At 38.5% G+C, this 27,884-nt stretch overlaps 4 protein-coding genes across 8 annotated transcripts in view; 1 reads left to right on the forward strand and 3 right to left on the reverse strand.

Annotated features, from left to right (window-relative positions):
• LOC146458511 (uncharacterized) overlaps positions 1–10,539 on the reverse strand; it is a 24,397-nt gene extending 13,858 nt beyond the window's left edge. The window contains exons 1-5 of one of the 2 annotated variants that reach the window (XM_085091035.1): positions 10,485–10,539; positions 7,886–8,315; positions 1,604–1,686; positions 1,363–1,480; positions 619–693 (exon numbers count right to left, since the gene is read on the reverse strand). In XM_085091035.1, the coding sequence (XP_084947161.1) occupies positions 619–693; positions 1,363–1,480; positions 1,604–1,686; positions 7,886–8,299 (690 nt within the window). In that variant the 5' untranslated portion in view covers positions 8,300–8,315; positions 10,485–10,539. The other variant, XM_085091034.1, reaches the window with a different exon arrangement.
• Positions 1–24,373, forward strand: part of LOC146458515 (syntaxin-8-like) — a 26,405-nt gene extending 2,032 nt beyond the window's left edge. Inside the window, exons 1-9 of one of the 2 annotated variants that reach the window (XM_085091056.1) lie at positions 12,569–12,609; positions 15,054–15,153; positions 15,453–15,547; positions 17,169–17,222; positions 18,186–18,251; positions 18,804–18,928; positions 20,075–20,167; positions 20,753–20,854; positions 22,584–24,373. In XM_085091056.1, the coding sequence (XP_084947182.1) occupies positions 12,590–12,609; positions 15,054–15,153; positions 15,453–15,547; positions 17,169–17,222; positions 18,186–18,251; positions 18,804–18,928; positions 20,075–20,167; positions 20,753–20,854; positions 22,584–22,648 (720 nt within the window). In that variant the 5' untranslated portion in view covers positions 12,569–12,589 and the 3' untranslated portion in view covers positions 22,649–24,373. Of the gene's footprint in view, positions 1–12,568; positions 12,610–15,053; positions 15,154–15,452; positions 15,548–17,168; positions 17,223–18,185; positions 18,252–18,803; positions 18,929–20,074; positions 20,168–20,752; positions 20,855–22,583 lie in introns of those variants that run through there. The other variant, XM_085091055.1, reaches the window with a different exon arrangement.
• The window catches only part of LOC146458512 (atrial natriuretic peptide receptor 1-like), a 77,805-nt gene that overhangs the window by 10,724 nt on the left and 39,197 nt on the right, over positions 1–27,884 (reverse strand). The gene's annotated exons all lie outside the window — the stretch shown is intronic.
• Positions 23,192–27,884, reverse strand: part of LOC146458516 (netrin-1-like) — an 18,532-nt gene continuing 13,839 nt past the window's right edge. For all 3 annotated transcript variants that reach the window (XM_085091039.1, XM_085091038.1, XM_085091036.1), the window contains one exon: positions 23,192–27,676. In XM_085091039.1, coding sequence (XP_084947165.1) covers positions 27,333–27,676 — 344 coding nt within the window. In that variant the 3' untranslated portion in view covers positions 23,192–27,332. The remainder of the gene's footprint in view (positions 27,677–27,884) is intronic.

The raw sequence follows: 27,884 nt of genomic DNA on the forward strand, positions 1-27,884 counted from the left end.
AATAAATAAATAAATAAATAAACAAACAAACAACAACAACAACAAAACACAGGATTGTTCTCAGTTAAGATTACATTTTAATAAGTTGTAGAGCTCACTAGCTTCGGTCATATACTTATTCAGAATGTACTATATTAAAATAAAAACAACAACAAATACGACACACATATACGCATCGAACATTTTAGGGACCATTATTTTCTTTCATTGTAGCCCTGTCGCTGAAGAGACTTGCCTTTTGCCGCAGTGCCATGCAGCCTTGTTATAATTTTGCATGGTTTACTTAAGGCTTGCTCCTCTTGTGCAGGCAAAGACAAACTCGCAATTTGTCGCAAAAAATTCAACGAACTGAATTTGTCGATGTTTTTCTGTCGCTTCGCCGTTGAGGGTGGCTTCTTGAAACGTCGTCGTGCACTGGCAATATGACAGGTTTTGAAGAGACCGCGTTGCTCATGCAAGCAAACAATCGCTCGTGTAACTGAGGTCCTTAGGTACCTCGCAGTGTGAGCAAAAAGGCATTTTGGAAGCTTAGTTCACAAGAGGCCACTAATAGCAAACACAAATAGTTAACGCGTTGAGTGAATCAGGACTCAAGGGGGCCGGGAAAGTATTACCAACCTTGGCTAACTGCTGCTCTGTTCTTTGTCCTGGGTGTGTTGACAAAATCATCTTTACTTCTGCTGATACCCTCATCTAACAAGGAAAAACAACTTGTGAATTAGATGGACTAGCATTCCATCCAGGGGGAAGAAGCAATACTCCCAGTTCCTTAATGCTTAAGAAACCGGTTTAGGCTCCGCCGTGTGACTCGAGCTGAGAACTACTAAGTTATGTGTCTCGTAGGCGGTATAACTCCAAAGATGGGAGAACAAGTCTGCCTCGAAGTGTCCCACAAAGACTAGGCACAACAATGATAATGCGTTTATGCGTAGTTTTACGTAGTTTTAGACTTACTTCAAGTCGTCTTCTTATGCACCGGAAAGAGTGACCGAGGAGCGACAAAGTCGCGAAGTGAGCGGCGACACATTCCGAAGATATTTTCTCTTGACACTTTATCTCAGGCTACGAGGAGTCCCTTATTTTTCTTAGGGATAGTAAAGCGTGCGAGCCACGCGGGAGCGCGCAAATTGTCGATCTCCCGCGAGGAGACGCGCGCGCGAGGGGGAGTGAAAAATATGAACTACATGACGCATAGCGAAACACCGCAGACAAACAGTTCGCCGAATTTCGTTCCAGATAAGTACTATCTGATCATAATGTGTCTGTAGCATCAAAACGACCATCTCACCACGATTGCCAAATCAGATATAGAACTGGGAGTCGATTGGGCCTAATTCTATTGAAAGATTTATCAATCATTACCTTTCTATTCGCCTTAAAGAACGAAGCGTCAAACGCCAGTTCACCTTCCATTTGGTTTTCTTGTTCATTGATGTACTGTGTGAAAACAGTGTGAGCTAAGTTCTCTTCTTCATTCTCCCTGAAAGATAGGAAACCACATTTCAATTAAAATGGTCGAAACGTATGTAGTAGTCCTCAACAGAGGAAACGAAATTAAGACAAAAACAAACAAGCAAAAAAGGAAAAACCGTGAAAGACTTACTTTTCGTATTTGTATTGGCAAAGTGAAGCAGACATTTGAACGATTTTCACAGCTCGACGAAACAACTCTTCTGGAGGAAGGAGCTGTTGAAGGAAACGCACAGTTAGTTCAGACGGATCGAAAACCTAGCTATCTTCTTTTTTAAATTATTTGTCAACGATTTTTAGCACAGAGTGCATGGTAGCTGGAGAAACTATCCACAAGGTACACGAATCTAATAAGCAGGGATGAAAGTCAGTAACATATTCAACCCACTCATCCTCGTGATTTTCGCGCCTGTTCGTGTGTTTCGTCCGTACGATATTCCTGACGGAAAAATGAGAGGCTTGGGAAGACGAGCGTTCTCAGCACTGCCCGTCAAACTTAAATATGACTTGCTATTAAGCTTGCTGTATTAAGCGGCACTGTATCAAGTGGTCAACAGTTTATTAAGCGCGTTCAATTGTCAAAGTCCCAAAAATTACTTCCCTTAGGGACTAGTCAAAAGGTATAGGGTGGGGTGGGCCGGAGCGTTTGGAAATGTGGTGAATAAAAAAGATATGGCCCACCCCCTCCTTTTGACACAAAACTGACTGACCCACCTCTAAATGAAGCTTGAAAATTACATGACCCACCCCCTATTAAAAATGGATTTTTTGGTTGCAATGCAATCCAAGGAAATCATAAACCTCCGGCCTCGCTTCGTGAGGAATTTTGAAGTTTAGCGAAGTACGCTTAACGATACATCGCTATCACTGTCACTCCAGCTGTTGGAAGCCACTTTTGCGAGAGGGATATTGTCATCATTGCAGGTATCGCTCCCAACTTCCTGCAGAACAGTCTTCGCTTGCTTCTGAGCTGCTGACACTCGATTCAGAGGAGGCACTTGTGTCTTTGCCATTGGATACACTGAGTATGGCTGCTGATAGTTGAATGTGAGCTGACGCCAAGCCCAAGTCAAGCTTGTTGTTTGTTTGTTAATTTCTTTTCGGTTGTCGGATTGTGACCTTCGATATACAGAAACTCTTTGCTTTCTCAGCAAATCCTCACAGAGGAGTTTCCCCACTCCGCATCCTCACAGGTCAAGTTGCTCTCCGTTTCTGCTTTCTCCCTTCTTGCTCTTTCTCTCTTTTGTTTCATCATGTTAAAGTACGCAAGGTGCTGCATGTATTTCACTCCGAAGTCTTGACCTACTGCATACTTCTCAGAGAAAGCTTGAATGTTGCTTTCTTTTTCTAGTGAATTTTCACCTGTAGATTGGCAGATAAATGTGTGCCTATTCCTCTTAAAAACTAGAATGACCCACCCCCCATGGGTAGCTGAAAATTGCCCCCTCTCTGCTTCGGCCCACCCCACCCTATACTTTTTGGCCAGTCCGTTAATTACTGTAATTGTGACTTTAGTTAAGCGGTCGCGGTCACCCTTTACTAAGTCCCAACGAGCTGTTCCTGATGTCTTGACCTGTTTTAAACGGGCACTTTGTATTGAAAAGGAAACCACTCAAATAGAGTAACGAATAGCCTGCCAGGCAATTGAATTTCTATAAACGACCTGCAATACTGACTGTAGGATCTTGGCTTAATGTTTTATTACTCCGTTTTAATGTACTGTGTTGCCCTTTGTCATACCATTTTATTGTTCGAGTTTCTTAACCAAGTAAGTGGTTTCTAATTTATTGTACAATTTTCCCAAATATTGAAACAAGTGCAAATAATATCATCAGTGTATCAGGGGTTTTGGCGGAATTTAGCTCCGTGGATGAGCGAGAGGTGCTCCGGTACGTTCCGAGATCTTTTTTACATCAAGTGGACCAGAACTTCGTGAAGGAACATACTGTGAACATGGTGTTTTTTCGAGATCTTGATTCATTCAATTACAGGCAGGTGAAAACTTTTACCGGATGGAGATAGGCAACTCGCAGCCAATAGTATTTTGAGGCACTAAACTCAGTTTCTCTTACGTAGGCTTAGAATATGGAGGAAATTCTAAAGGAGTTCTTACTTTTCGCACCTTTACAAACTGAAGCTCATTCCATTTTCGAGAGACCAGCAGGTGTTAAACACCTCTTCGATTTACTTGACGACCACAAAGACTGTGATATTTCCTAAACAAAGTGAGATCTACTTTTACTGAAAAAATGTCCCGTAAAATCAGTATGAATTTAGTCAAGCGCTGCAACTGATAGTGACGATGAGAAAATTATTCATAACAAATTTTATAATAAAACTTTCTGTGCTTCACAAGCTACTTGTGTATATGTTCAGTCAAGACCTAAATAAAAGGCCATTTTTACAGCGTATTTCTCTTTTCCGCAGTTTTGACAATCGTACGTGCGGAGTGGAATTACCATTATGATTTTACAATAGACCATTTCCGAGTTGCGTTGAACCTCGTTAAGAAAGCTAGGCTAAGTGCAAAGCTTTTCATATCATGGAAAATTAGTTTTGTTTGCGTATGAATGAAAACTAAATTTCATAATAAAGACTTTCCACTTAGCCTCGCTTTCCTAATGAGGTTCAAAGCAACTCGGAAATGGTCAATATCTTTAGAACTCCTTCTGACATCAGATTGAATGCTCCAAGTTCTAACGTCTAAAATTTTACAGCCCTTTTTTTTAATGAAGCTTAGACATTTCAGTGTCAATGATGCAAGAGGTTTATCTGATCCCCGCCAGAGAAGCAAATCAAGTGAAACTGCAATATTTTGGAGGAGGAAACTGGGACACCGAAATCACTTTTAACAAAGTTGTAATGGTTCAAGGTTCATTTATTTCACACTATTTACACAACATTAACATAGAAAGTAATGCAGAGGCTCAATGCAATCACACTCACGCGCGCGCACTTCATGCCACATATATAAAGTACATGAAAACAGGGAACGAAAAAAAAAAAACTCAGAACAGTAAGAACCAAATGAGCTGAGCAGTTACAAAATTATCATGCTTTATCTGGGTTATAGAAGGATGAAAAATAAACAAACAAACAAACCCAATGCTCGGTTTGTTTGTACCAACAAACCATCCAAGGATAAAAAAGCAAATAAACAAACAAACAACAATTAATAAGAAAACAATCCCCATGCACCTCCACCATCTCCCAATATCTTATGTTAAGTTTCAGAGGACTGAATCCTTTTAAAGTAACACCATTGCCAGCTAAGTTTTGCCTTATGAATTTATTCATGAAGCATCACCTGCTTCCTCAAGGAAACAATACGTCGGATATCCAACTTATCACGCGTGTGTTTGGGCATTGATAAATAGAGGATTTACAGCGACAATTTACTAATATTAAATTGTCTTTTTAAAAGAGAGGATAATTAATTTTTTTTTCAGCTCATTCAATAGTGACGGCAATTCAAACTGCCATGATGAGCCTCAAATTTGAATTTCTTTGTTACACTTTTTGATTGATCAGTCTCAACCGGCTGAAACTAAAATACAGTCCATTCCCAAGAGCACTGAAAAAAGATCCTTATATTTTGTAAAGCACGGCATGGAAAATTCGACACTGGCCACGAACATATCTATACCAAACTCTCCCGGCTACGAACTTTGCCTTGGATGGAAAAATGTTCGAGATTTCAGTGTCCCTCTTGCTTCATTCGGCGCCGTCCTAAGTACTCTGCTGCCTTTTCTGTCTGTGGGAGGAAGCTTTTTGCTGCTTCTGATCATCTTAAAGTTCCAACAGCTTCGCTGTATTCCATCCAACATACTCCTAGCGTCGCTTGCTTCGTCAGACTTACTAACTGGTCTGTTAATTCAATCGTACCATTCAGCTATGAGTGTTTGTGCTATGACCACTGGTGAAAGCCGTTCTTTCACAAACATCCCACCAGCCATTCCTAATTGTTTTGCATCCTTCTTGGTGCATTCGTGCTGCTTGAACCTTGCTTCGATGACTGTAGAGAGATACATCTGCATCGCATATTCCTTACAATACAACTCTATAGTAACTGACAACAGAGTCATCAAGGCCGTTGTCGTCATCTGGGTAATAAGCGCCGCATTGGCTGTAACGCGTTTAATACCGTCCTTTCCAATGACTGGCATCAGAGTCCTTCAGATTACCATAATATCGTCGGTTTTATGTACCATTATCTTCTGCTACATTAAGATATTTCGTATTTCTCAGCGACACAAGAGGCAAATTATTTCTCAGTTACAAGCAGGAACTCAAGGACCCAGAGAACAAGAGTTTCAAAGCGCAAAAACTGTGTTTATAGTTGTTGTAGCGGCCATTTCGTGTTATTCACCTTCGCTTGTACTTCAACCATTGTTAATTTTTATTCCTTTAGATGATCGAGTGAAAATCGTTCACCTGTTTGCTGTAACAGTTTTTCTTCTCCACTCGAGTATAAATCCTTTTATAATCTTTTATAGGTCAAGAAAACTTCGGTTCTTTCTGAAGAGACTATTCAAACTTAGCTCTTAAAGTAATTTTTTCTTTAATCTTCTTTTCCTGTCAGTTCATATTAATTTCTAGCAAGGATTAAGGTGGCCATTGAAACGTCCTTCCGATAAATCTGATAACTGAGGCAAACATGGTTATGCTCGGTGAATAAAGCCGTCTTGACCATGGAACAAACTGACGGACCGGTTGTCTTTTAAAAACTGTAAACATACTTTTTTTCAGAATTATTTGTTTATTTCCGTGGTACGAAATTTGAAGTAGGCTGTATAAGCAGGGGAAAAATAAATAAATAAAAAAAAAAATCATACAGTATCAATAATAATAATCATTGTAATGATAATGATAATAATAATAATAATAATAATAATAATAATAATAATAATAATAATAATAATAATAATAGTAATAATTTTTTTTAAATAATAATAATAATTTTATTGAATAACGAATAATAAAATAAATTTTACAATCAACATGACTCTAAGCACACTGTACAAGTATGGTTGCATGCAATATAATTCAATAACATAATTGGAAATCAATTTTTGAACACTTTTTATATCGTGAAATGGATAACAACTCAAGACATTCTCAGTTTACATTGCATTAAGGAAGCCTAAAAATACAACGCGATATTCTTCTTCTCTCCTCTTCTGCTCTATTTCCTACTTCATTTCTCACTTTCAATAGTTTAAATAATAATAATAATAATAATAATAATAATAATAATAATAATAATAATAATAATAATAATAAAATAAATAAAACGCCTCATTTTCTTTTGTATAAAACTCTAAATTAGGGGCTATTTGCCTTGCTGCTAAAACTTTCAGGTTTATGTGTTTGTATCTTAAGAAGGCTTCAGGTAGCTCTTCAGTTAAATTTGTCTAGACTGGAGTGCATGGCTGATGGGATAACAATGTGTAGGAAATGAAACCCTCATATTCTGAAATTGTCCATTTTTGCTACAATTTCCTTTTAAGCTAATTCTTTTCTTGTCTGTTCATGTTAATCTCTAGCAAGGACTAAGGCGGCCTTTAAAAGATATTAATATTTTGAGCAGACCTTTGTCGCGGTAATTTAAAGTTTTGATTTAGGCTAGGTAACGAAAAGCCATTGACACTACCGAAAAGAACATCTAAAATAAGTAAAAAGGCCTGTTCTGCAGGCTAGGATTGACAGCCTTGTCTTTTAAAATAGCGAAGATATAGTTTCGTTTAGTCTGAATATTTTATTGACGTTTATATGGAAACAGGCAAGTTTTGTCCGTCTTGATAGAAACGTCTGCAAAATTAAAAGACTCTCCAACTTACCCTTCTTACTAATTTAAAGCTGCTCTTATCAGCAGAGTCAGTGGTTTATCGGTACCCGGTGAACATCAAAAGTTTAGATTACCGTTAAAAAGGTGTCATATTTTACGTAAGTCAATCCCTTTTAACAGACGAGCTAATTAAGAAAAAAGCGAATAATCAGTACTATCTCGACCGGGTTTTTCTTTTTTGTCTTCTGGGGCCGGGAGGGGGGCAGATTCTTCCGAGTCTCCATTTTCTGAAAAAAACTGCCTGTCAAAACTTGGTGGCCATGGTAACGTCAAAGTTAGTGAAGACTAACCCACCATATCAAATTATTCCCAGATAAATTTCTGAAAAAGTGCTGAAGTTTTAGGGCATTTCCTTAAATATTATGCCGCGTGCAGCATCTGGGTTGAGGGGTTGAGGTGGAACAATTTAATAGCAAGTACACTTAGTTCAATAATCTCAAATACTGTATGATTAAAAAAAAGTTAACACACATGAAAGATACGCGAATGAAATGAAAGTCAAATCAAAGTCGGTTGCTACAGGCGCGATTTTGCAGGCACCACACTACTCACAAAGTTTTTGATTACCTTGTCAAAATATTTAGTTTGGCCTGGAGTCCTGTTTTTTCCCCAAGAATCCATGGTACTTCGTCTGCGCCGGCGCATTTTGATTCCCACCTCTGCTAAATCACTCAAAGTGTAGATACTCAATCTACGTCCTTTCGCCGAAGACGTCTCGGTTAACCCGGTGATATTATCGCTCGGAAACACCGAACCTCTCCGAGTACGTGCGTGCTTCATTCGGGAAATTCCGGCGGAAGCTCGGACGCCAGAGTAATCACCATTTGAAGTTTTCGATCCGTATCGTTTGAAACCCGAGCTGTAGCTGCTGGAGCTGAGAGATACGTTCTCATCTATGGAACCAACGGTTGTGGTTGAGTTAGTCCTCTGGGTCATACGACCTGCTGATCGAATCTGGCGAATGGAACCTGTTCCATCCATGCTGACTTCAGACAATCTAGAAAGTAAAGAAAAGACATGTCGAGTTTATCGTCTGTTACTTTTAATAAAAGAAACATCTTTTTAAGTCCCAGAGGTTTTTGAGATCGTTATATAGTTCGGACGTTCCGTCGGGTGGGGTGGGGTGGGGTAGGGCGGGGTTAGGTTCATGCCCATCTTTGCTCTTGTCGGCCGCCTCCACTTTTCGCAATACTTCTGATGCAACGTGAGTCATGCACTTGTCGTTTCTTATGTAAGCCTCACAGCAATTTTTTTAAAGCTTCACGTGAACGCAAGTTACCGATGAAATGTGATTTTCCCGAGAGTTTTTGGTAATTAAATACTCCATCGCTTGAACGCAGTTTTCGTAACAGAAGAAGTCAGTGAAACACTTGTTTGCTAATTCTTCTCCTTTTTTTATCCTCATTTTAGTCAAAAGCTCCGGAGAGCAGCTAGTGTACATGGGATATGAAATACGACAACATTCGCCTTAAACTTAGACTGATGCTTGTGACAGAACGATTTAAAATAATCCAAAATAAAAACTTGCAAACTGCAGCCAGTAAATGTGAAAAATAGTTGGAAAGCTATTTTTGCCGTTCGCGTTTTCCTTAATCACAAATTCTAAAACGTTTTGTGTAACTAAAACATAAAAGTTTTTTAACGTAATGCCTCATTTAAAATTATCAAACCAAGAATATGAAAACAAAAATGAAAATAACTGATATGTTTTATTCGAATTAACCTGAGTATCAGGCCTTCGAAAAGCCCCTGATACTTAGGCTGTTTTCGAATTGGTAAAATGAGCACAACTCCAAAACAAAACGACCACCACCACACTGGTTTTGCAAGAACTGGGTGTCTTCTTGTTTTCTCCTCAATTTTCTGCTTTCTCGACAGTAATAATCTCTGATACCGGCCGTAAATGATCCAATAGGCTATATTTAACGTCCAACAAATCAGGTATTTTGTTATAAACGAGGGTCCCCAATAAGGTTCTTCAATCCCGCCATCCCAGACAACATTTTCCCTGAATCCCGTAATCTTTAGCCCAATCCCGATCCCTGTGAGGCCATAATTTATAAATTCATAAACACCGGCCTCTCTAACAGACGCCCTCTACAGTGGAACCTCGATTTTACGAAGTGCTAAGGGACTAGGGGAATTGGTTCGTTATATCGAGGTTGTGTTCCATACATTTTAAATGGCGGAGCTGGAGAATATCGTTAGTTTTTCCGAGGACTTGGTTATATACAGTGTATGTAACGGAGGTTCCACCGTGTTCCTTATGAACGCCCGCCCCTTCAACTGAAAGGTGTGATTAAAAAAAACCCCAAACAAACAAGCAATTAGTTATTCATTGAAATAAATCATTAATCCATTAGTCCATATATTACTGACGGTGCTGACGGACAAAGCAACATAGTCTGAAATGTCAGCCGTCTCCTCTCCCTAACCCGCGCCCCCTGTGGGTTAGGGAGAGGAGACGGCTGACATTTCAGACTAAAAGCAACATCGACACCGCCAAACCAGACATGAGATGAAATACGTGATCTGCAACAAATTGTACCAATTGATCGGCCTTTAGTTTCCACGTTTTTCTGTTGCTGTTCTTGCTGTGAAATCTTTCGAACGCAGCGCATCAGTCAAATTCTCGTCCTGTGCACCCCCGTCATTCCGTAGCTTTCAGTTAAGTTTGAGGTTGTATTCAGATTTCTAAAAGTCTCTTAAAATTTATAAATCTCGCAATGTGCAACCGTCAGTCAGTGAAATGTTACCCAGTAAAGAATGGCACAATTTAACACTCATTTGTTTTGAGCGTCTGTTGTGAAAACTAGGAATGTTTCCGGCAAGATCAGCCAGCATATGTCGGAAGCCGCAACGTTTCAATCAAAATTTCCATCTTTGCACATTTAAAACTTTAGGTATTAGTTTGTAAAGTAAAACGTTAACCTTTTGATTAAGTGATGTCCAAAAGCTATGGTTTGGCTAGCTTTTGTTTTGTTCTGCTCATCAAACAGAAACAAATTGCAGTGTTACTCACCTTCCGTTCCACAGACAGTCCCGAGAGAGAGAAACAGGCTTCGTTAATCACACGCAAGTCATTTAACTCATCATTTAAACTTAAGCCTCATCCAGCCCAGGACCGAGTGCCAGAGAAATTTTTTATCTTTCGTGCCTGGCTTACCTCTTGATCCGCTTTTGCCGGATAATCGGACCTGTCTCTGTGCATCTGCGTTGACGACAAAGGAATTTACTCATTGCTCGTGTAAACAGGCACGCGGGCGGATTTTGACAGCTGGTAAACAAGTTTGATTGTTCGCAGTTTAGAGCTTATGCCTTGAATGCTTGACTTTTCCTGCCTGTTGCAAAAGCACTGGTTCATTTTGTTTTGGACTGAATGTTTGTTTTATTTTTTTTTTATTTCAAGATATTGGCCTCTTTCGTTGGTTTGCGTGTTTATAAAAAGCGGAACTATGACGGGCCAATATCCCGCTATCAGTGAACCGTCACGTCCAACCCAAGTTGGAGGATGTTAGATTTTGAACGGCCAAATAACATGACATCAAATTAGTTTCATTGTGTATTGTTTAAATTAAGGCCAATAACTCGTAGGAAAATGTAGCTGGAAAGTCTGGCTAGAGGTTTTAGTCTACTCGGCCCATTGTTAAGAACATTGTTCGTAACATATCGTACCCCTGCCCCAGTTGAGCGATGTAAAAAACAAAACAAAACAAAAATAAACAAATAATAAAAAAAGATTTCATACCGAAACTGTATCGCGGTGATCAGACAATAATAGAATATTTTAAAGGACTGGTATCGAACTGAAGATTAACTGTTCGTGAGGCCGTGTTTATGCATTGATAAACACGATTGCCTCCCTGTGATATTGAACCGCCCATTGTAAGTGTACTTTGAGACGTTTGTTTGCTTAGGTTTTAACGTTTGTAAATTAACTTATTGCGGTTTGATTATTCAAATTAAGAACCTTTTATGGCAAATATTGAGTGCCCTGACTAGCCCTTTTGCTATTGTTTCTTAATTAAAGACCGTTAAACAACTGCCGGCTTTGTGAATGTCTCATCAGGTAGAACATATGCAGTAAATTGACCGCCGGTGGGATATTTTTAATGTTTCTGAGGTCGTAGATCATCTCTACTTTGCCGGACTGATGACATTCAAGTAACAAAAGGACATTTCGTGCAAAGCCAGCAACTTTGATAAAGCAGTGTATAGTGTAGAGAAAAAATGTTTGTAGACAGAAGCGAGTTTTAGTCATCGAGACCGGTGGGAAAGTTTTTGAATATATTGACCTAACTTACCTTGGATTGGGAATAGCAGTGAAACTTAGCGCTGGTAAAGAGTAAAAATATTGCGAGAGAAAGCTTGCGCTTGTAGCACTGAGGCCCCGTTTATATGGATAAAAGTTGTCCCGGGTCAGAAGGGTCACTCGCCTACCCGAGCTACCCGGCTGGGCGAGCCAACTTTTCCTACATTTCCTTACAAAGCTTGGCGAACCGTTTACATGAGAAACAAAAAGTTGGCTCGGCTGGAAGAGTGACCCACCTAGCTGGGTCACCCCTCTTCGATGGTAGGGTCACCCTCCTAGCGGGGCCAACTTTTCTGCATATAAACACAGTTTGGCTCGCCCTCCGTCGAGGCGAGACAATCAGAGCATGCGCGAGCGCTGTTGGCTCGGGCAAAGGGGTAAACTTTTTCCTCATATAAACGCTCGCTGAAGTTGACTCGGCTGGGAGGGTGACCCTCTTTCCCGGGACAACTTTTCTCTATGTAAACGGGGCCTGAATCTTCAAGAAAGTCTTAGTTAGAACGGGACATTTTTCTCACCGGAATTTTAGCTTTCTGCAGATTAGCTGAAATTACAAAAGAATCTTTATCATGATAAAATTGTTCTAACCAACTAGTATTGCGTATGTACTTGTTTTTAAAGTCAAACTGAAACAAAGAAGGCAGGAACTGAAAAACCTTAAACCTTACGGTCTTGAAATGGTCACTTGTTCTCCCGCTGTACGTCAGTTTCTAGAACTTAGCGCCGACGGCATGTTTCACCGATATTTTCCCGCGCTTACCCAACGGTTCATTTCGGTGGATATCTGTTCGGAAGGATAGTAAATTCGGGAAATAAAATTCCGTTTCCTGAAACCTTCTGCAGCATAAATGAACAGTACATCATTACTCTGTTTCGAGTTCGTCTAAAGTGCGTGCACGTATTGCAGACCTATTTTTATCTGCAAGACTGGGCCCCAAACTAACAATTCCAAATCCAAGATGGCGCCGGGTGATACATGGTAAGTCTGAAGCGCTGTATATCTTTCGTTTTCAAATTAATTACGCTACAGAATTTATCTTAATGACCTCCGTCAATTAAATAACTATGTGCTAAGGTAAAATTTGTTATTATACCACTGGTTACCTCGATTTTGAGACTGTAATTTTGGTACCGTCATGCACGTTTCTGCTTTTATTTGTTAGGTGAAGTTTATTCCTTTTACGCTTTTGTAGCTACCATTTATCACAGCTTATAGCCAAAACGTCTCAATAGACTAAAAAAATGTACATTTGTAAAGCTTTCAAGGAAGAAATTACTGCTCTTTTAGCGTTTAGGGTTCTCGGTACTTTTGGGATCGCATCATCGACATGTTTAGCTAATTTTAAGTAAGTCTTAGTATGTCATGTGATTAAAGGAAGTGCTTGCTTTTGTCAGAAATGGGGGGAGAGGCATCAAGTGATTTTAGTTTCATTGACTCGTCGTTTGCAAAATATCTTCCATTTGTTAAGTTTATACAGAATGAGAAATATTGACTTTATACTGGTGGGCCATATTGGCCCAGTTTGGTGGGCTAAGCCCTATAGTCTTACCACGGTTACATGTACAGGTTTGCACTGATCCATTTAAAACTTCAGCATCCTCTCCACCCCTGGGCAACCCCCTGCACCTTTAAACTTTTAAAAATTGGCTTGCTTAAATTTCCACCCCTCTGGGCCAAAAGGTTGTTCGAATGCCCTCCCCTGACACCAAATTTGATGGTGAAATGCCTCTCCCCTGAAACAAATGCAACCATTTACAACTGTTACTATTAGACATTGCACTTGTCAGGCCATCTTTGGAGACCCAGGGGCAGCTAGTCAGGTGGAAGGGATTTTCGTGGGCAAAAGTTTAGCCCTTGGGGACTTACTCTAACCGAACCAGTTCCAGAAGCATTTGAATTCCATGCTTTTGATTGGCCACAAAAATATTTCTCTTGCCAATAAGTGAAGAAGACCAGCCAGGCAACTGTGATACCTTCTTACACAAAGATTGGTTTTCCTCATCAATTGCCATGGTTGCATGACCTGTTCAAAAGATTGTCAAGGAGAGTTAAAAAAAAAATCGCAAACCTTAACATGGGTGCGGGAAAACAAACACACACCTAGAAATTTTCTGGTGGACTTCCTAGGGTGGAAAGAGTTGGCAGAGGCTGTTTTAGGGCTATTGGAGTTTTGGAGTGTAACAACTTGGCCTCATTTGCATTGCCCTGTTCTCAAAAACCTTGGCACCCCAGCGCTAAGGCCATCAAAAGTATAACAGCGGTAAAAATTATGTGACACGTCACAAAGTTCTCCATGATTCGTGGAGTATTTTGCAGCGTGTGCCAAGCGACGTTGTTGCTGGATGTTTTAAATCCCGGGAGAATCCTTGGAGTGAAATCGATGAAACAGCAAAGTTGAATTTTGGTATCTTTAACAGACATGTCAAGATGTCATCAAACTAATCTAGCCAGCTTATGTCACTTGTAATCAGCCAATTTCTAATATAGAAATGCAACTAGAAGTTTGCCTTGGGTATTGAGTTGTAGGTGTTGTAGACAGACTAAATCAAACTTGATAAACTTAATCAGAAAATTACATTTTTTAATTTCAGTAAAATACAAAAATTATTTTTTCTTGATATACATTGTAATCTTTTTGCAAAACATGAGCTATTTTATATTCCCTGGGGGAAGACTTTGAAAATATGATAAATATTACCATGTGCACTTTGAAACCAAAAATCATTATTTCTTGTCTTATAATACACAAAATGATGTCTTTGTAGGCCTCATTGAATTTTGCATTAGCTTGAGGGAGGTTTTGCACAGTATTGATTTCGATTTCGATTCAGATAACAACAACAACAACAACAACAGCAACAACTTTATTGAATAAAATTAATAATTAAATGACAATCATTGACTTGAGAACCTGCAGGTAGCTATCGAGCCAATCAATGCCGGGCTCAAGGAAAGGAAGAAAGAAAAGGAGAAGAAATACAAAAGCATTGATTCTATGACTCCCACTGTAGATGCACTCTAGACTAATGTAGATTAGACAGTTCAGTGGTCAAACTTGGCAGAATAGTTTAGTGTTCGGTATAATTGTTAACAAACAAAACAAAATTAAGTTTACATTATGTAATTACAGTCGACTCCCGATAACTCGAACCCTCGCTAACTCGAACCTCGCGCTAACTCGAACCAATTTTCCTTTCCTTTCAGGTCATTTTCTATATAATTTTACCCTCGATAACTCGAACTCCCGATAACTCGAACCTTTTTCAATTTCCCTTGAGGGTTCGAGTTATCGGGAGTCGACTGTATTGTGATTCATTTCAATTTAGATTAATGCTTTGTTTGGTTTTGTTTAATTTCACCCCATGCTGAAACGTTCCATCTATTGAGGTTGTCAATTTGAATTGAATTTGTTCGGTATTCAGGTTGAGTGAATTCAAAACAGTTGAGAAATATGGCCAGGACATCATGGAGAAGATTAATGAGCGAAATAAACTACGACGTAATGGAGGGAATTATACCAAGGTATTTTTTCTTAAATGTTCCTTTTTCTTTTTTTTTTTTTTTTTTTTTGTTAATTCAATTGTAGTCCAGCCCTACTAAAATGTTTTGTATTAGCACCTGGCATAATAGAAGCAGTAAGGGGATTCCAGTGTTTAGAAAGCAGTAATCAATATTATTGTCGGCTACAAGGGAAAATAGTAATTTGCTTTAAAATGCAAGAATTTTCCCAACAGTTGCATTGCCTGGGCAGGCAATAAAACCGCTTGCAAGGCTGAGTTTTACTTGCTAAACCTTGATAGACTCTTTGTAACTGTTTTCAGGTCCAGTCTGATGTGAGGATAATGCTGAAGACTTTTTCAAGAGATCTTAACAACTTAAAGCAGTCACTGTTACGAGCGTCATCTTCATATCATGTGTATCCTCATTAAACAGACCTACATGTACCTGTATGACGGTATTGTGTATGGACCAACAAGATTTTCACCAGGGGCTCTTTCCATTTAGCTAAAATTTCTGGCAAATGCAAACAGAATGTGTTGATATTCTGGACATTTTCTAGAACAAAATGACAACTTTCAGAGCTACACCACTTAAATTACCAAGATTTTCATGTAATATATCAAACACGAGGAAGGGTGTTTCATCAGATATCCAAACACTGAGAAGTAGGTTGAAAAAACGAGGCGCAGCTGAGTTTTTTTAAACAACTTGGAGGTGTTTGGATATCTGATGAAACACACTTTCGAGTGTTTGATATGGCTTCTCAAATGATCAATAATTCTTGGAGAAATTCAACGCTAAAGTTGGCAATGGCATGGTAATTAGGATCACATATCCAAACCACGGTCATGGTAGTGATTTTCTTTGTTTTCTCTTGATGAATTATTAATGAGTTTGAGAACTCTTTTTTACTAGCTTTTTGTAGCCATCAAGTAAGTTTTTTGATCTACCAAACTGAAAGTGAGACTCTTTGCCCAGACAGAGAAAAGTTTCTGGAATTTCAATTAGGTAATGACAAGTTGGCTTGATGGAAAGTGCCTCTCTTCTCAACTTACTCCTTAAACCTCGCATGTGTACTGACTTGTGACAGCATTGAGACTGTACTCTAGTTGGGCTACCTTAAATAGATTAGATTAGATTAGATTAGATTATCACTGGTGTAAATTTTTTAATGTGATTTTTGTTTTAATACTATCTCATTGTAAAGCGCCATGAGCCATGGATATGGTGCCATATAAATCTTTTTATTATTATTATTATTATTATTATTATTATTATTATTTATTCTCCATTAAATACTGTCTGATGAGTGCATGAGCTCGAAACTCGGAGTAACAGAGAATTTTGTCTCTTCATTATCTCTTCTTATTCAAAGCTCTACACTTAAAAAGTGTATTGAGCACTGTTTAACGGCTTTAGCCACTTTATTACACGTATTATTATTATTATTATTATTATTATTATTATTATTATTATTATTATTATTATTATTATTATTATTATTATTATTATTATTATGATCATCATCATTACCTTAAAGGTACAGCTGTAGTGGTTTCAGTTCATTCATAACTCAATACAGACTTTAAACTAATACCACTATTTGAAAGTAATAATTACGGCCGCAGTAAAATTACTAGACTTAAATAAATTTTGTACTTATTACAGAATTATTTACATGTACCTGGTACTGATTTATACAATGGTTTTAATTGAAACTACATGTACCTTCAGATAAGCCTAGCAGGTAGTGGCATCAAGTGATTAAATATTAGGGCTAAAGTGTAGCATCTATATAATTTATTACAGCGTATTAAAAACAAAAACAAAAACACAAACCAAAAAAAGAGCTGTAAAATTTTAAGAAAAAACAGAACAAACAGAATTAGGATTATGAACATCCTCAGACGCTAACTTTCATGTATGAAGTTGCATTGATTTCAAAGGCGTTTACTTCTTGTTTGCATTCTAATAAATAATGGAAAAATGTCAAAACTTTATGTTATTCAAGTTTTGGTACCTTAATCAATGAGTAGCACAGAGCGCGAGATTGACCGGAGACAGAGCATGCTGGATCAACTGATAACAAGGTGAGTTGTGCTGTTGATCAATAACTCCATCATGCTTAGATTGAGGAAACAGGCCCCTGGTAAAAGGCTAATTGGATACATATATCTTATTCAATTTGCTTGGCAAAATACTGTGTAGACAGATAATAAAACAATAGAATTATTTTTTAATTTTTTTATTGTCTATATATTTCCACTTTCCATTCCTAATTTAATGATGTGAAGTAACGTCAAAACATCTAGTTAATTCATTTCTCCTTTGGGGATCATATCCATAGGGGTATGGAGAATACTACATGTACATTTATATTCTTCCTGGCTGGACCCCAGGAAATCCAGGGTTTTGTTTAGTATTTAGGAGAGACTGAATTTTAATCAGGAAAAACACAATGGTAGATATATTTTGCTCACACCCTTTTGCATTGAATGTGAAAAAGCTGCAGGGCGAGGCATTAAGTAGGCCATTTTCGAGTTGTTTTAACCTCATTATAAAAGCGAGGCTTAGTGCAAGACTTTTCATGTGAAAATTAGTTTTTTTGTATACTGTGAATGAAAACTAATTTTCATGTTAATAAAACTGTGCACAAAGTCTTGCTTTCATAATGAGGTTCAAAGCAACTCGGAAATGACCTATGTCCCTGGTATGTCCCTGCTCTGACAAAACCCTGGCCCCTGCCCTGCAGGAGATTGGCCAGCACTGTGTGGTTGTCAATTGAATTTCAGTTAATAATAACTGTTGACAACTGTGACCAGTTTAATGGACTTAATAATTTCAATCAAGGACTTTGTATTGGAAATCTCTTTGTATAATACCCCACTTAAATATAAATCTTCCTGGAGAAAATGTTTTAATCATTAAATACATTGTGTCATGGTCATGTCTGGACAACAAATTTGTTTGAAAAGTTAAACCTAACTAACAGTTTTCTGTCACACTTTAAGCTTGTAAAGTCTATTCATCTTCCTAAAATTCTTCTTTGTCAGAGAAAAGCAGATGAATGCAGCATTCCAGCAAGAAGCTGGCCAGAGCGATTTTGGAAGGTGGGAGAGGTTTGGACAAACTGATGATTTTGCATGTCTTGAAGTTTGCAATTTCTTTTGCATAACTCCATAGCCACATGGGCCCAGTTGTTCAAAGCTTGATTAAGCTAATCCTGGGTTAACATGAACTTTGATTCAAGTTTATGTAATTACTAATCAACAAAGATTCTTCCAAAAGATCTTTGTCCCTCAGTTTCGACCTAGATGTCCTTTAGCATTAGCTTAAAATTAGCTTTCAAAATCATTTTTAATGAGCTAGATGAAAACTTTGGTTAACTTTTAATTGTGGATTAGTATTCAGTAATCGGCTTTCAAACAACTGGGTCTTGTTCAGTGGAAATGACTGTGGCTACAAAGTGAAGTGCATGTTTCATACAGCTGATCAATAAAGTAATTATTTATTGAATAAGTCTTTTCTCTTAATAGTCTTAATATTTTCATAGGAAGTCAGATATGCACTGTATGTCATCATAGTATTTTTGCAAGGCCAGTTACACTCAAACCTCCAGGACATCAACCAGCTCTTAATTATTAAAACACTTTTGTATCTGAATATTCCAGGAGTTCTTTACTTGCAACAGACCCCAGAGGGCGAGAGAGCAATCCATTTGATGAACCAGAGAAATACCCTGACAGTAATGTTTCAGTAGATGATATGAGAAGACAGCAACAACAAATTATTGCAGGTATTTCCTTTATTGAGGTCCAGTTATACTTTAGAAAACGTAGGCTCAGAATTATGACAGAAAGTAGTATTAGGCACATGGCAAATAGTAGAGCAATTGAAGGGGTGCACGCTAATTTACATCTACATCTACTTTTATTTGTATGTGTAATCACATGGCACCAAGTAGAATTAAGGTTTAATTTTCACATGTATTTTCAAAGTTTTCCCAAACGAACAAATCTTTCGTTGTTCTTTGTAAGACACAAAAATTCACCTTTAGGAATTTTCTTTATAGCTGTAGAACTTGATTTCCATGTATTTGTGGACAAATAACCCAGCTTAAAAAGTCAAACTCCAAAGAACCTGAAAGAACTTGTTGTTGTTGGGCACAAAATGAAGAAACCAATAATTATTTAAATGGCATGCTCGACCAATCAGGAAAGAGTAATTTTGCCCTCAGTGAAAGGAAAACTAAGAAATAATGCCCTCTCTCTCGACCAATCAGCATTCAGTAATTTTTCCCTCTGTTATAAATTTGGTAAGTCCAGTCAACATCACACCAGTCATTAAATTGAACGTATTGACCTGTACATGTTGCATAACAAGGCCAGCAGACTAGTTAAGTTTGTTTTGTGGCCCTTTACTTAATTTTCTGGAAGCTACATGTACAGTAAAAGCAAATTCTAAGTGCAGAGTTGAGCTAATATCAGACAGTCACTGCAATTCTGAGTGGAGAATTGACCTTATAATTATGAGACAGTGCAAATTAACTACGTGTAGAAGTGACCGCACCTTTTTGTTAGCTGTGTAAACCTTCATGTACATGTACTGATGCTTCTCACACCTCAAGTACTGTAGTATTAATACTGTACATGTACATTGACCAGTATGGTTGACAGTATTGTTTGTGATAAGAGGGTTAGAAAATAATGAAAGTAATACAAAGTTTTATCAACTGAGTTGATAACTAAGATAATTTGGCCACCGTAAAGAGATTCAAGAACTGACATTTCCTCCTTGGTCAGGATGAATCCAGCCGTCATCCCCATTCTCGGTGTGACTCTACCATCAAAACTTTGGCATGCACATTGTGAACAATCCAGCCAGCTACACAGTTTAATGATACAAGCTAAGGTTGTTGTTTTCCTTTCTTTTGCAATAATAGAACAAGATCAAGGACTGGAAGCTTTGTCAGGAATAATTCAGAGGCAGAAGATGATGGGGCAAGCCATCTCTGATGAAGTGGACGTGCAAAATGGTTAGTGAAGAGTATAACTACTTTTGGCAGGAACTACTTTTCTTTTAATAGTAAAGTGTTTTATTCAACAGTCACTTACAAAAGTACTTTAATTTAAGTAAGAAAAACAAGATGGCATGCAGAATATGTAGGTGATGGCGATGATGATAATGATAATGATAAAACTGCAACAACAACAAATATAACAATAATACTTTCTATTAAGTACATGTACATTGTAATGTTCACCAAGTAGATTGTACATGTAGATTATAAGCAAACATTTTTGTCCTAGATTACGAATGTTTGGTTTATCAACAGAGTCATTAACTAAAGGTTTAAATTGGCCACCGTAAAGAGATTCAAGTGCTGACATTTTGAGAATCAGCCCTTTGTCAGAGTGAATCAGGTTATTTTAATGGAATTGAGTTTTGAAAATTGTAATTTTAAGTACGCTGTAATATTATTAAGGCTTTCATCAGATTATCTTCAAGTTTAATTTTATCAATAATTTGTGTTAATGGGGAGATAAAATAATGCCGAGGCATGTATTTCTTGCTAATTTTGAAGTAACAAAGATGTTTTAATTGTTTTGTTGCCATGCAGAAATAATAGATGATATTGATGCTCGAATGGACCACACCAATGCACGTCTTATCAAAGAAACCTCACATGTACAAAGAGTGACAGCAAAGTCCTCAACTTGTGGTGAGTGTAATGTCCGTGCAGGCACTTCAAGACAGTTAGATCTGACATTCTTTATAAGTGCTTCTTGATTTATGCATTCACACAGTCTTTTTTTTCTTGAAAATTCAAATTTCAAATTTTACTGAAAAATCCAGCAAAAAAAAAAAAAGCAATAAAGACTGGCCTGCATGTAGCGAGAGCTAATCTAGGCGGGTCAGACTTGCAACAGCTACTATTTAAGGATTTTTTTTTTATTTAGTTTATTTGCCACACACAAGTTACAATGATTAATAAATTACAATGATTACAATGGTTACAGATGATTACAAAGTTATAGTGATTAAAGTACAAGAGATAGAAAAGAAGTGGCGAGGGAACCTAATGAAAACCATGGGGCTTGTAAAACTTAGGTTCCCTCTCAGAGAAAGGATAAAATTAATATTATTATATTTATTACAATCAAGACATTTAGAACGATACAAACAGAACTTAGGGAAGGTAAAGAAATCACGAGGAAAGCAAGAGTTGAAACAAAAAAAAAAACATCTTTATTTACCCTTGGCAGTGTTTATAGCACAAGTGCTAGTGGGACCAAGTGTTAAACTTCACAAAGAAATAATTTAAATTGAAAATAACGTGTTTAAAAATCCCAACTGGCAGGAGGCAGACCAGCTGGGTATTAAAATTGGAGTTGACACAACTCCAGCTAGTGGTCAGAGTGGGACTGGAACCTGAGACCTCCGGATTTCAAGTCCATTGCCCTAACCACTCAACCACCCTGCTTCCCTCTGACTACATACTATGACTACAGATCTGCTCTCATCTAATTTGGATATTAATAATACCACAAAATTCAGAACAAGCCTTAGGCTGGAAGGCTTTCTTTTGAAGGGGATTTAATTTAAAAAGAAATCACTTTATTTAAGTGTCAATGTATTTAGCGCAGAGCACTAATTGGGGGCACTTTAAGATCAAATTGGAATTTAGAAATGTTGGGTTTTGAGGAGAAGGGAAAACCTGACTGCCCGGAGAAAAACCCACACGACGCCGAAACCGGGAATTGAACTTGGGCCACATTAGTGGGAGGCGAGTGCTCTCACCACTGCGCCATCCCTACCCCCCTTACATGTAACTGAGTGAGAATTCCTGTTCTCTCGTCTAAAACCTCGAGTCACTCGACTCAAAACTGAAATGACTAGAACATTAATTGAGCCATAACATGCTTTGTTTTCTCATCTCAAAGCCCACGACTCGAAACTCAGTACTCAAAGTTTGCAAGTTTCGAGGATCTAGTTGCGTCATCCGAGTTAAACCGGTACTACTGAATTAAGGACGGTGCCTTCTAATACAGAGCTATTTTTGTGCAGTTTATGACTATGCAGGAGAAGCAGATTTAGCACGGGCTATTGGAATCCAAAAAGAAAATTGAGGGTAACCACGCAATTTCTGGAGATAATTATCCAGCAACATTTCTAAAAATCTTTAACATGTATCGATTTTTTTTTTCTAAATTGAAGCTTAATTATCTCTAAAATGCGTCGTTACCCCCCAATTTTCATTTTTGATTTCAATAACACTTGCTAAGATCTTCTTTTCCCGCATACTCATAAACTGCACAAAAACAGCTTTGAATTAGTAGGCATGCGCCGTCCTTGAGAAGTCAGGGTTTCCGACCTTCCTGACATGCGCAGAACGTATGCTCAGTAGCAAAAGAAGGGACCGTCGTTAAATTCTTGCTTTTGTTTTGCAGGAATGCTGGTGGTAATCATCCTATTAATTATTGCCATTATTGTTGTCGCAGCTGTCCCAAAATAAGTAGCATGCAGTCATCATCCGAACGTCTTTTTTTCCAAGAGAATCATAATTGAGGTCACTGTAGTGATACACTGCTTTGATGACATAAATAATTATATTAATTATCATGTCCTCACCGCGTTCCCACGCAATACAGCTATAGATAACAACAAACAAATACTACATTCCCTTGAATAGTAGTAATACAGGTAATTCCTCTCACTCTCTGGCCCATTTAAGCTAGATACATGTCTTTCACGTGTTTGGGGAAATGCAGTATTGTTTCTTCATTAAGTAATTTAATTTTAAAAATGAAATAGTTTACGTGTAGTTGGACGGTTTGATTGAAGAAAGACATAACTGTCAACTTTTGTTTGAAAACTAGAAAATTGGTACGACCAATTTTCGAAGAAAAAAAGAAGAAAAATTAATGTAGATATACTGATCAGAATCAGTGGAAAGAACAGCGAAAAAGAAAAGGTTTTGATACAATTTTAAAATTTTCCTCAGTTGACTTAAGAGAGAACTTGGTTACATGACTTGTTTTAGTTTATAATACTATGATAGGGAGTTGGTAAATTGGTATCCGTTTGATAGCGAGGGTTATTATAAATAACACAGCAATGGAATTTCTCTTGATATCTAGGAATTCCTGGTCATTGCTACATGTTTAGTGAAATTTAGCGTGCACGCAAAAGACAAATGTAAATCTGCCTTATTATAATAAATAAAATAATCGTTTGTCTCGCGATGTGGCCACTATAGCTGTAGACTGGCGACGTTTCGACTGTTTATTCCTTTCCTTTATCAGGCCATGAACTCGACTGTTCACTCTTCAGTATTTGTATTACGAAGGTCGTCTGTGATTGGCGGATGTCGATCCTTGCTACCGAATCGTGATCAGTCGACCCTATCGCCTGACGAAGACCAGCAGTAAACAGTCGAAACGTCGCGATCTACGACTTAAGTGACTACATAGCAAAACAAACGATTATTTTTATTTATTTTTATATTCTACCTCGATGGCCAGTAATCCCTTTCACGATCTGCCTTATTACAGAAAAATAAAACTCCATGAAACTAACGCGAATTTTTACAGTTCGCGTTAATGTAATCCTCGTTGATTTCCGAGACGCCAATTTCTATCGTCTACCCAAAAATTTGAATCTAGACATGCCTGTTCTCCCCATACTCCAATCTCTGAGCGCATATGTCGTAATTCTTCAAGTTAAATCTCGCTCTTAGAAGTATCTTTCTTGCAAACAGTTCTTGAAGCCCGAAAAAATTTATTTGATATCAGATCAAATCTGATGATGACTTCTACTCAGGTTGTCGAAACGTCATTCAACGTGACCTCAAACTTTCCTTCTCAGGACTACACTCACCCGGATGATCGTAATTTTCCAACTTATGACATGACTCATAATTGACTAATTTCAGTGTTGATTCATCATGGTTCGTTTCATCAGTGAATTCTTTTCAGGAAAACATTGCAAAAGCCAAAGCAAAACAAGGAAACTTCAGGGAGACATCTACGTGCAGTCGCTTGAGTCTTAAATCTAATATTTTGAGAAATTGTACCTTGAATCTAACTGGTGAAAACTTGATATGGCGAAATGTACTGCGATAAGGTATACCTTTATTCTAGATCTGTTGTTTGATTGGTCAAAACTGGTCACAAGGTACATCTAACTGATTACACGATAGTAAATATATAAAAAACAAATAGATAAGTAAATACTGACACTTAACAGTCTGCTACGACTGACCCCTCAGATTCTGCATCGAATTGGAATTTGAAAATGTTGGTTTTTGAGGAGAGGGGAAAACCAGAGTACCCGGAGAAAAACCTCTCGGAGAAAGGACGAGAACCAACAGCAAACTCAACCCGCATATGACACCGAGTCCGGGAATCGAACCGGGCCACATTGGTAGAAGGCAAATGCTTTCACCACTGCACCATCCCTGCTCCCTAAACTCTTGATTTTTCTACTGGTAAACGTGTAACAACATACAATAGATAAATCACTTTATTATTTCAATTTGGGACACTCTCCAGATCGAATTGGAATTTAGAAATGTTGGCTTTTGATGAGAGGGTTAAGAGCCCGGAGCACCCGGAAAAAAATCCTCTCGGAGCAAAGACGAGAACGAACAACAGTGGTCAATTCTCGTAAACGTAAGCTTGCTACTGCGCACAGAAATCATTCTTGAAAGGTAGGCACTAGTTTGTCTGCTTAAAATGTGTGAGCGCAAATCCAAGGGGAACCCTGGCCAAAGGAGAACTAGTGACACTCCCTCTACTTGAAATGCCAAACGTCGCGCCCGCCGGTTGAATTCAGTTTGATCTCTTTGTATGTGCTGAATTTTTATACAAACCAATGTGCGTTCGCGTTCGCGAGAGAGGTTGACACTGGTCAATTCTCGTTAACTCTCTTTTTTTATGTTAGGTTATGAACACACCCATAAATGCCGTTTTGAATCACCGCGCACGAACGACTGCACATAGGAAACTTTGAGAACTCACGAATAAACCCTTGCCCATGAAGCCAGCTTTGGACGAACCTGTGCCCATGCGCTTAAATATCAAACAACTTAGTAAGATACAACTTAGTAAACACAGCTTCCCGCAAAAATCTTTGAACGCACATGCAACAGTGCGCACCAATCTATGGATGCACGCGATAGCTCGTGTACGAGTGAAACCTTGAGTGTGCACACGAATCTAGCAGCGCACAAGCATCGCTCAGGCTCAGGTTCAGACGCTGATAAACGCTGATAAAGCTCTCATAACCGTGCCTAACACATTTTCGCTCTAATGCTGTGCAAGGTAGCAAGCTCCACCGTACCTTGAGATTTTGCCTTGCATAATGCAGATCAGTTAAAACAAACTGACACCGTACCACTGACAAAGAAATTCGTACTACTTGGTGGGGCGTCTGAACTGGGCCGAAATCGGTAAAATTTAGCTTGTGTCCTCCCGCGCACCAATAGAGGAAGCTATAGTATGTCAGTATAACTTGCGGCCTAAGGCCTCACCGGGGCTAAGCTGTAGCGTGCATAGCTGTTAGTATAGCTGGCGGTGTTGTTCGCGTAAAGGTTGACTCGCTCCCAATCGTCCTCTTTGGATGTACTTGACAAGGGTGCGCAAGGGTTGTTGGGAAGGTTGAAAAAGTGGCTTCCCTTTTCCCTTCCCATCAACGCCCGCGTCTTATGATTAAAGTCTAAGAGAGACGACTGGGGCGAGTCAGGCACAAAGACAAAAGCTGCGAGTAGTAGCTGCAAAGAAGATGGGCCTGCTGCCAAATCTTTGCCATTGAATAGTTAATTATATCGAGGACAAACTTGAGAGACAGCTACACCCCCTTTATAAACAAAGATCTTTATTTGTTAGAGCATCAAATGATTTATACATATCACATATAATTATAATGTAAACACTTGACAGTCATTCTTCACTGAATGCAGTTTTGGCTGTAGCATGAACATTCCCTTAATCTTCTGTTTTGCAGTTGCATTTTTTCGTGAAACAATAAGATGTGGTTCACGTTCTTATAACCCAACCAATCCTGATTTTCTCTCATGTCTTTCAGATTGCCGCCTTTTTTACTGGTTTGCCATTTTCGCGTTTTTTTTTTTTTAAAGCACGCTAAAATTGAACGATTAGCGAAAAAAGATATGTTGTGGAATACCGGTGAACTAGTTTTCCACAATAAATAAGGTGTTGCGCTGTTTTGAACAAGTAGCTTTGTAATTTTCTCGGATTCAGTCACCGGGTATCACAAAAAATATAACTGCACATTTAATATTTATGCGATTTCTCAGCACTGCGAAAAGAAAAGGCATTAGCTCAGGGAAGTAGGTAGGGGAGGGGGTTTACTAGGGGGAGGTTCCTTGTGTATGTAGCATTAGAACGAGTAGCGCGATTTAAGGTTTTAGCACTTTAAGAGTCGTAAAAGGAGACCGTCAGGGTAGCAATTACATTCAAGTAACCGAAAAGGTGGCTAACAAAACAGAAATCTGAGCACTAATTTGAAATAGAAATTACAAAGCACAGATTACTCTTGCCGCCGGAAAAAGACTTCAGGTTATCTTTGAGGTGAAAGCAATGGGTACCGATTTCTTGTGTGATGTATGTGAAAGAGTACCATCTCAGTAAAAGTTGGTACATGAAAAGGAAAGGGTTGAACCTCCGAGCGGAGACTCCCTGTATGAAACTTACCCAAGGGAGCACTTGGGCATTCTATTAAACAGATTTCCCCCAATTACATGACCATGTGAAAGGATACCATCTCAGTAAAAGTAGGTACACGAAAGGGAAATAGTTAAACCTCCGCGCGGAGCCTCCCCGTACCCGGGGGCGGGGCATTGGGACCTTCTATGAAACACCCTGACTAGAAGATTGCTGATTTATTAATTAGAGGAAAAATGCGTTAAATAATGGTACTCGTGGGGTCTTAAACTGGTTCCATGTTGCCGCAGCGGACGTTACCTTCTCTTTACTGGTTAAGAGAAAAAACTAAATAGCACATCTACAGTGGCGTTCGAGAACTATTCGGGATTTTTCGTTTCGCTCGGGAACTGATCGGAAAGTATTCGTCTTCCCCACGTCGCTCTTTAGTCAGGCAAAGCAAGACTTGTTAACAATTGTGTAACGTATTACAACTTTGTTCTCGCGCTATATGATCAAAATTCGTGGATTTGATTAATTATAACGGTGTACAGATTCTTTCTCAGTTTGGCAGTTCTTCTTAATTCTATCCACTTTTCTGTCCATATTCTTAGTCCATGCGGCCACCATGCTCCGGTGGTCAACAACAATGGATTTTTTTCGACGTGTAGATCTGATAGAGCCTGCGATCAAATACTGGCGGCCTGGTCGTAGTTTGGGACACTTGCATTTGTAGTCTCGTCTTGGAATCCAGAGGAATTCATTGCCGAGTCTCAGACGAACCAATGAACGCTTGTATCGTGTCATCACGTTAACAGTCACTCGGACCCATTCTCCTGGTACTTTTTTGTCCAATCCAAGAACTGCTACCTTCATGGCTGAAATTGTGAAATAGAAGAAAAAAGTGGCGATCAGGTCAAATTAAGATATGCTGTTCCCTTGGCGACAAAAAAAATCGGCAAACAAACAAAAAACACTAAAATAATCAAACCGCAACGAAACACAAACAAAACAAGTGAAATCAACAAATAAACAAATAGGAAAAGAGACAAGAGTGTCAAGGGGCAAAACGGAATTTTAATGCTG

The sequence above is a fragment of the Pavona decussata genome, unplaced genomic scaffold (assembly GCF_977016875.1).
Source record: "Pavona decussata unplaced genomic scaffold, jaPavDecu1.1 SCAFFOLD_233, whole genome shotgun sequence".
Taxonomy (NCBI): Eukaryota; Metazoa; Cnidaria; class Anthozoa; order Scleractinia; family Agariciidae; genus Pavona; species Pavona decussata.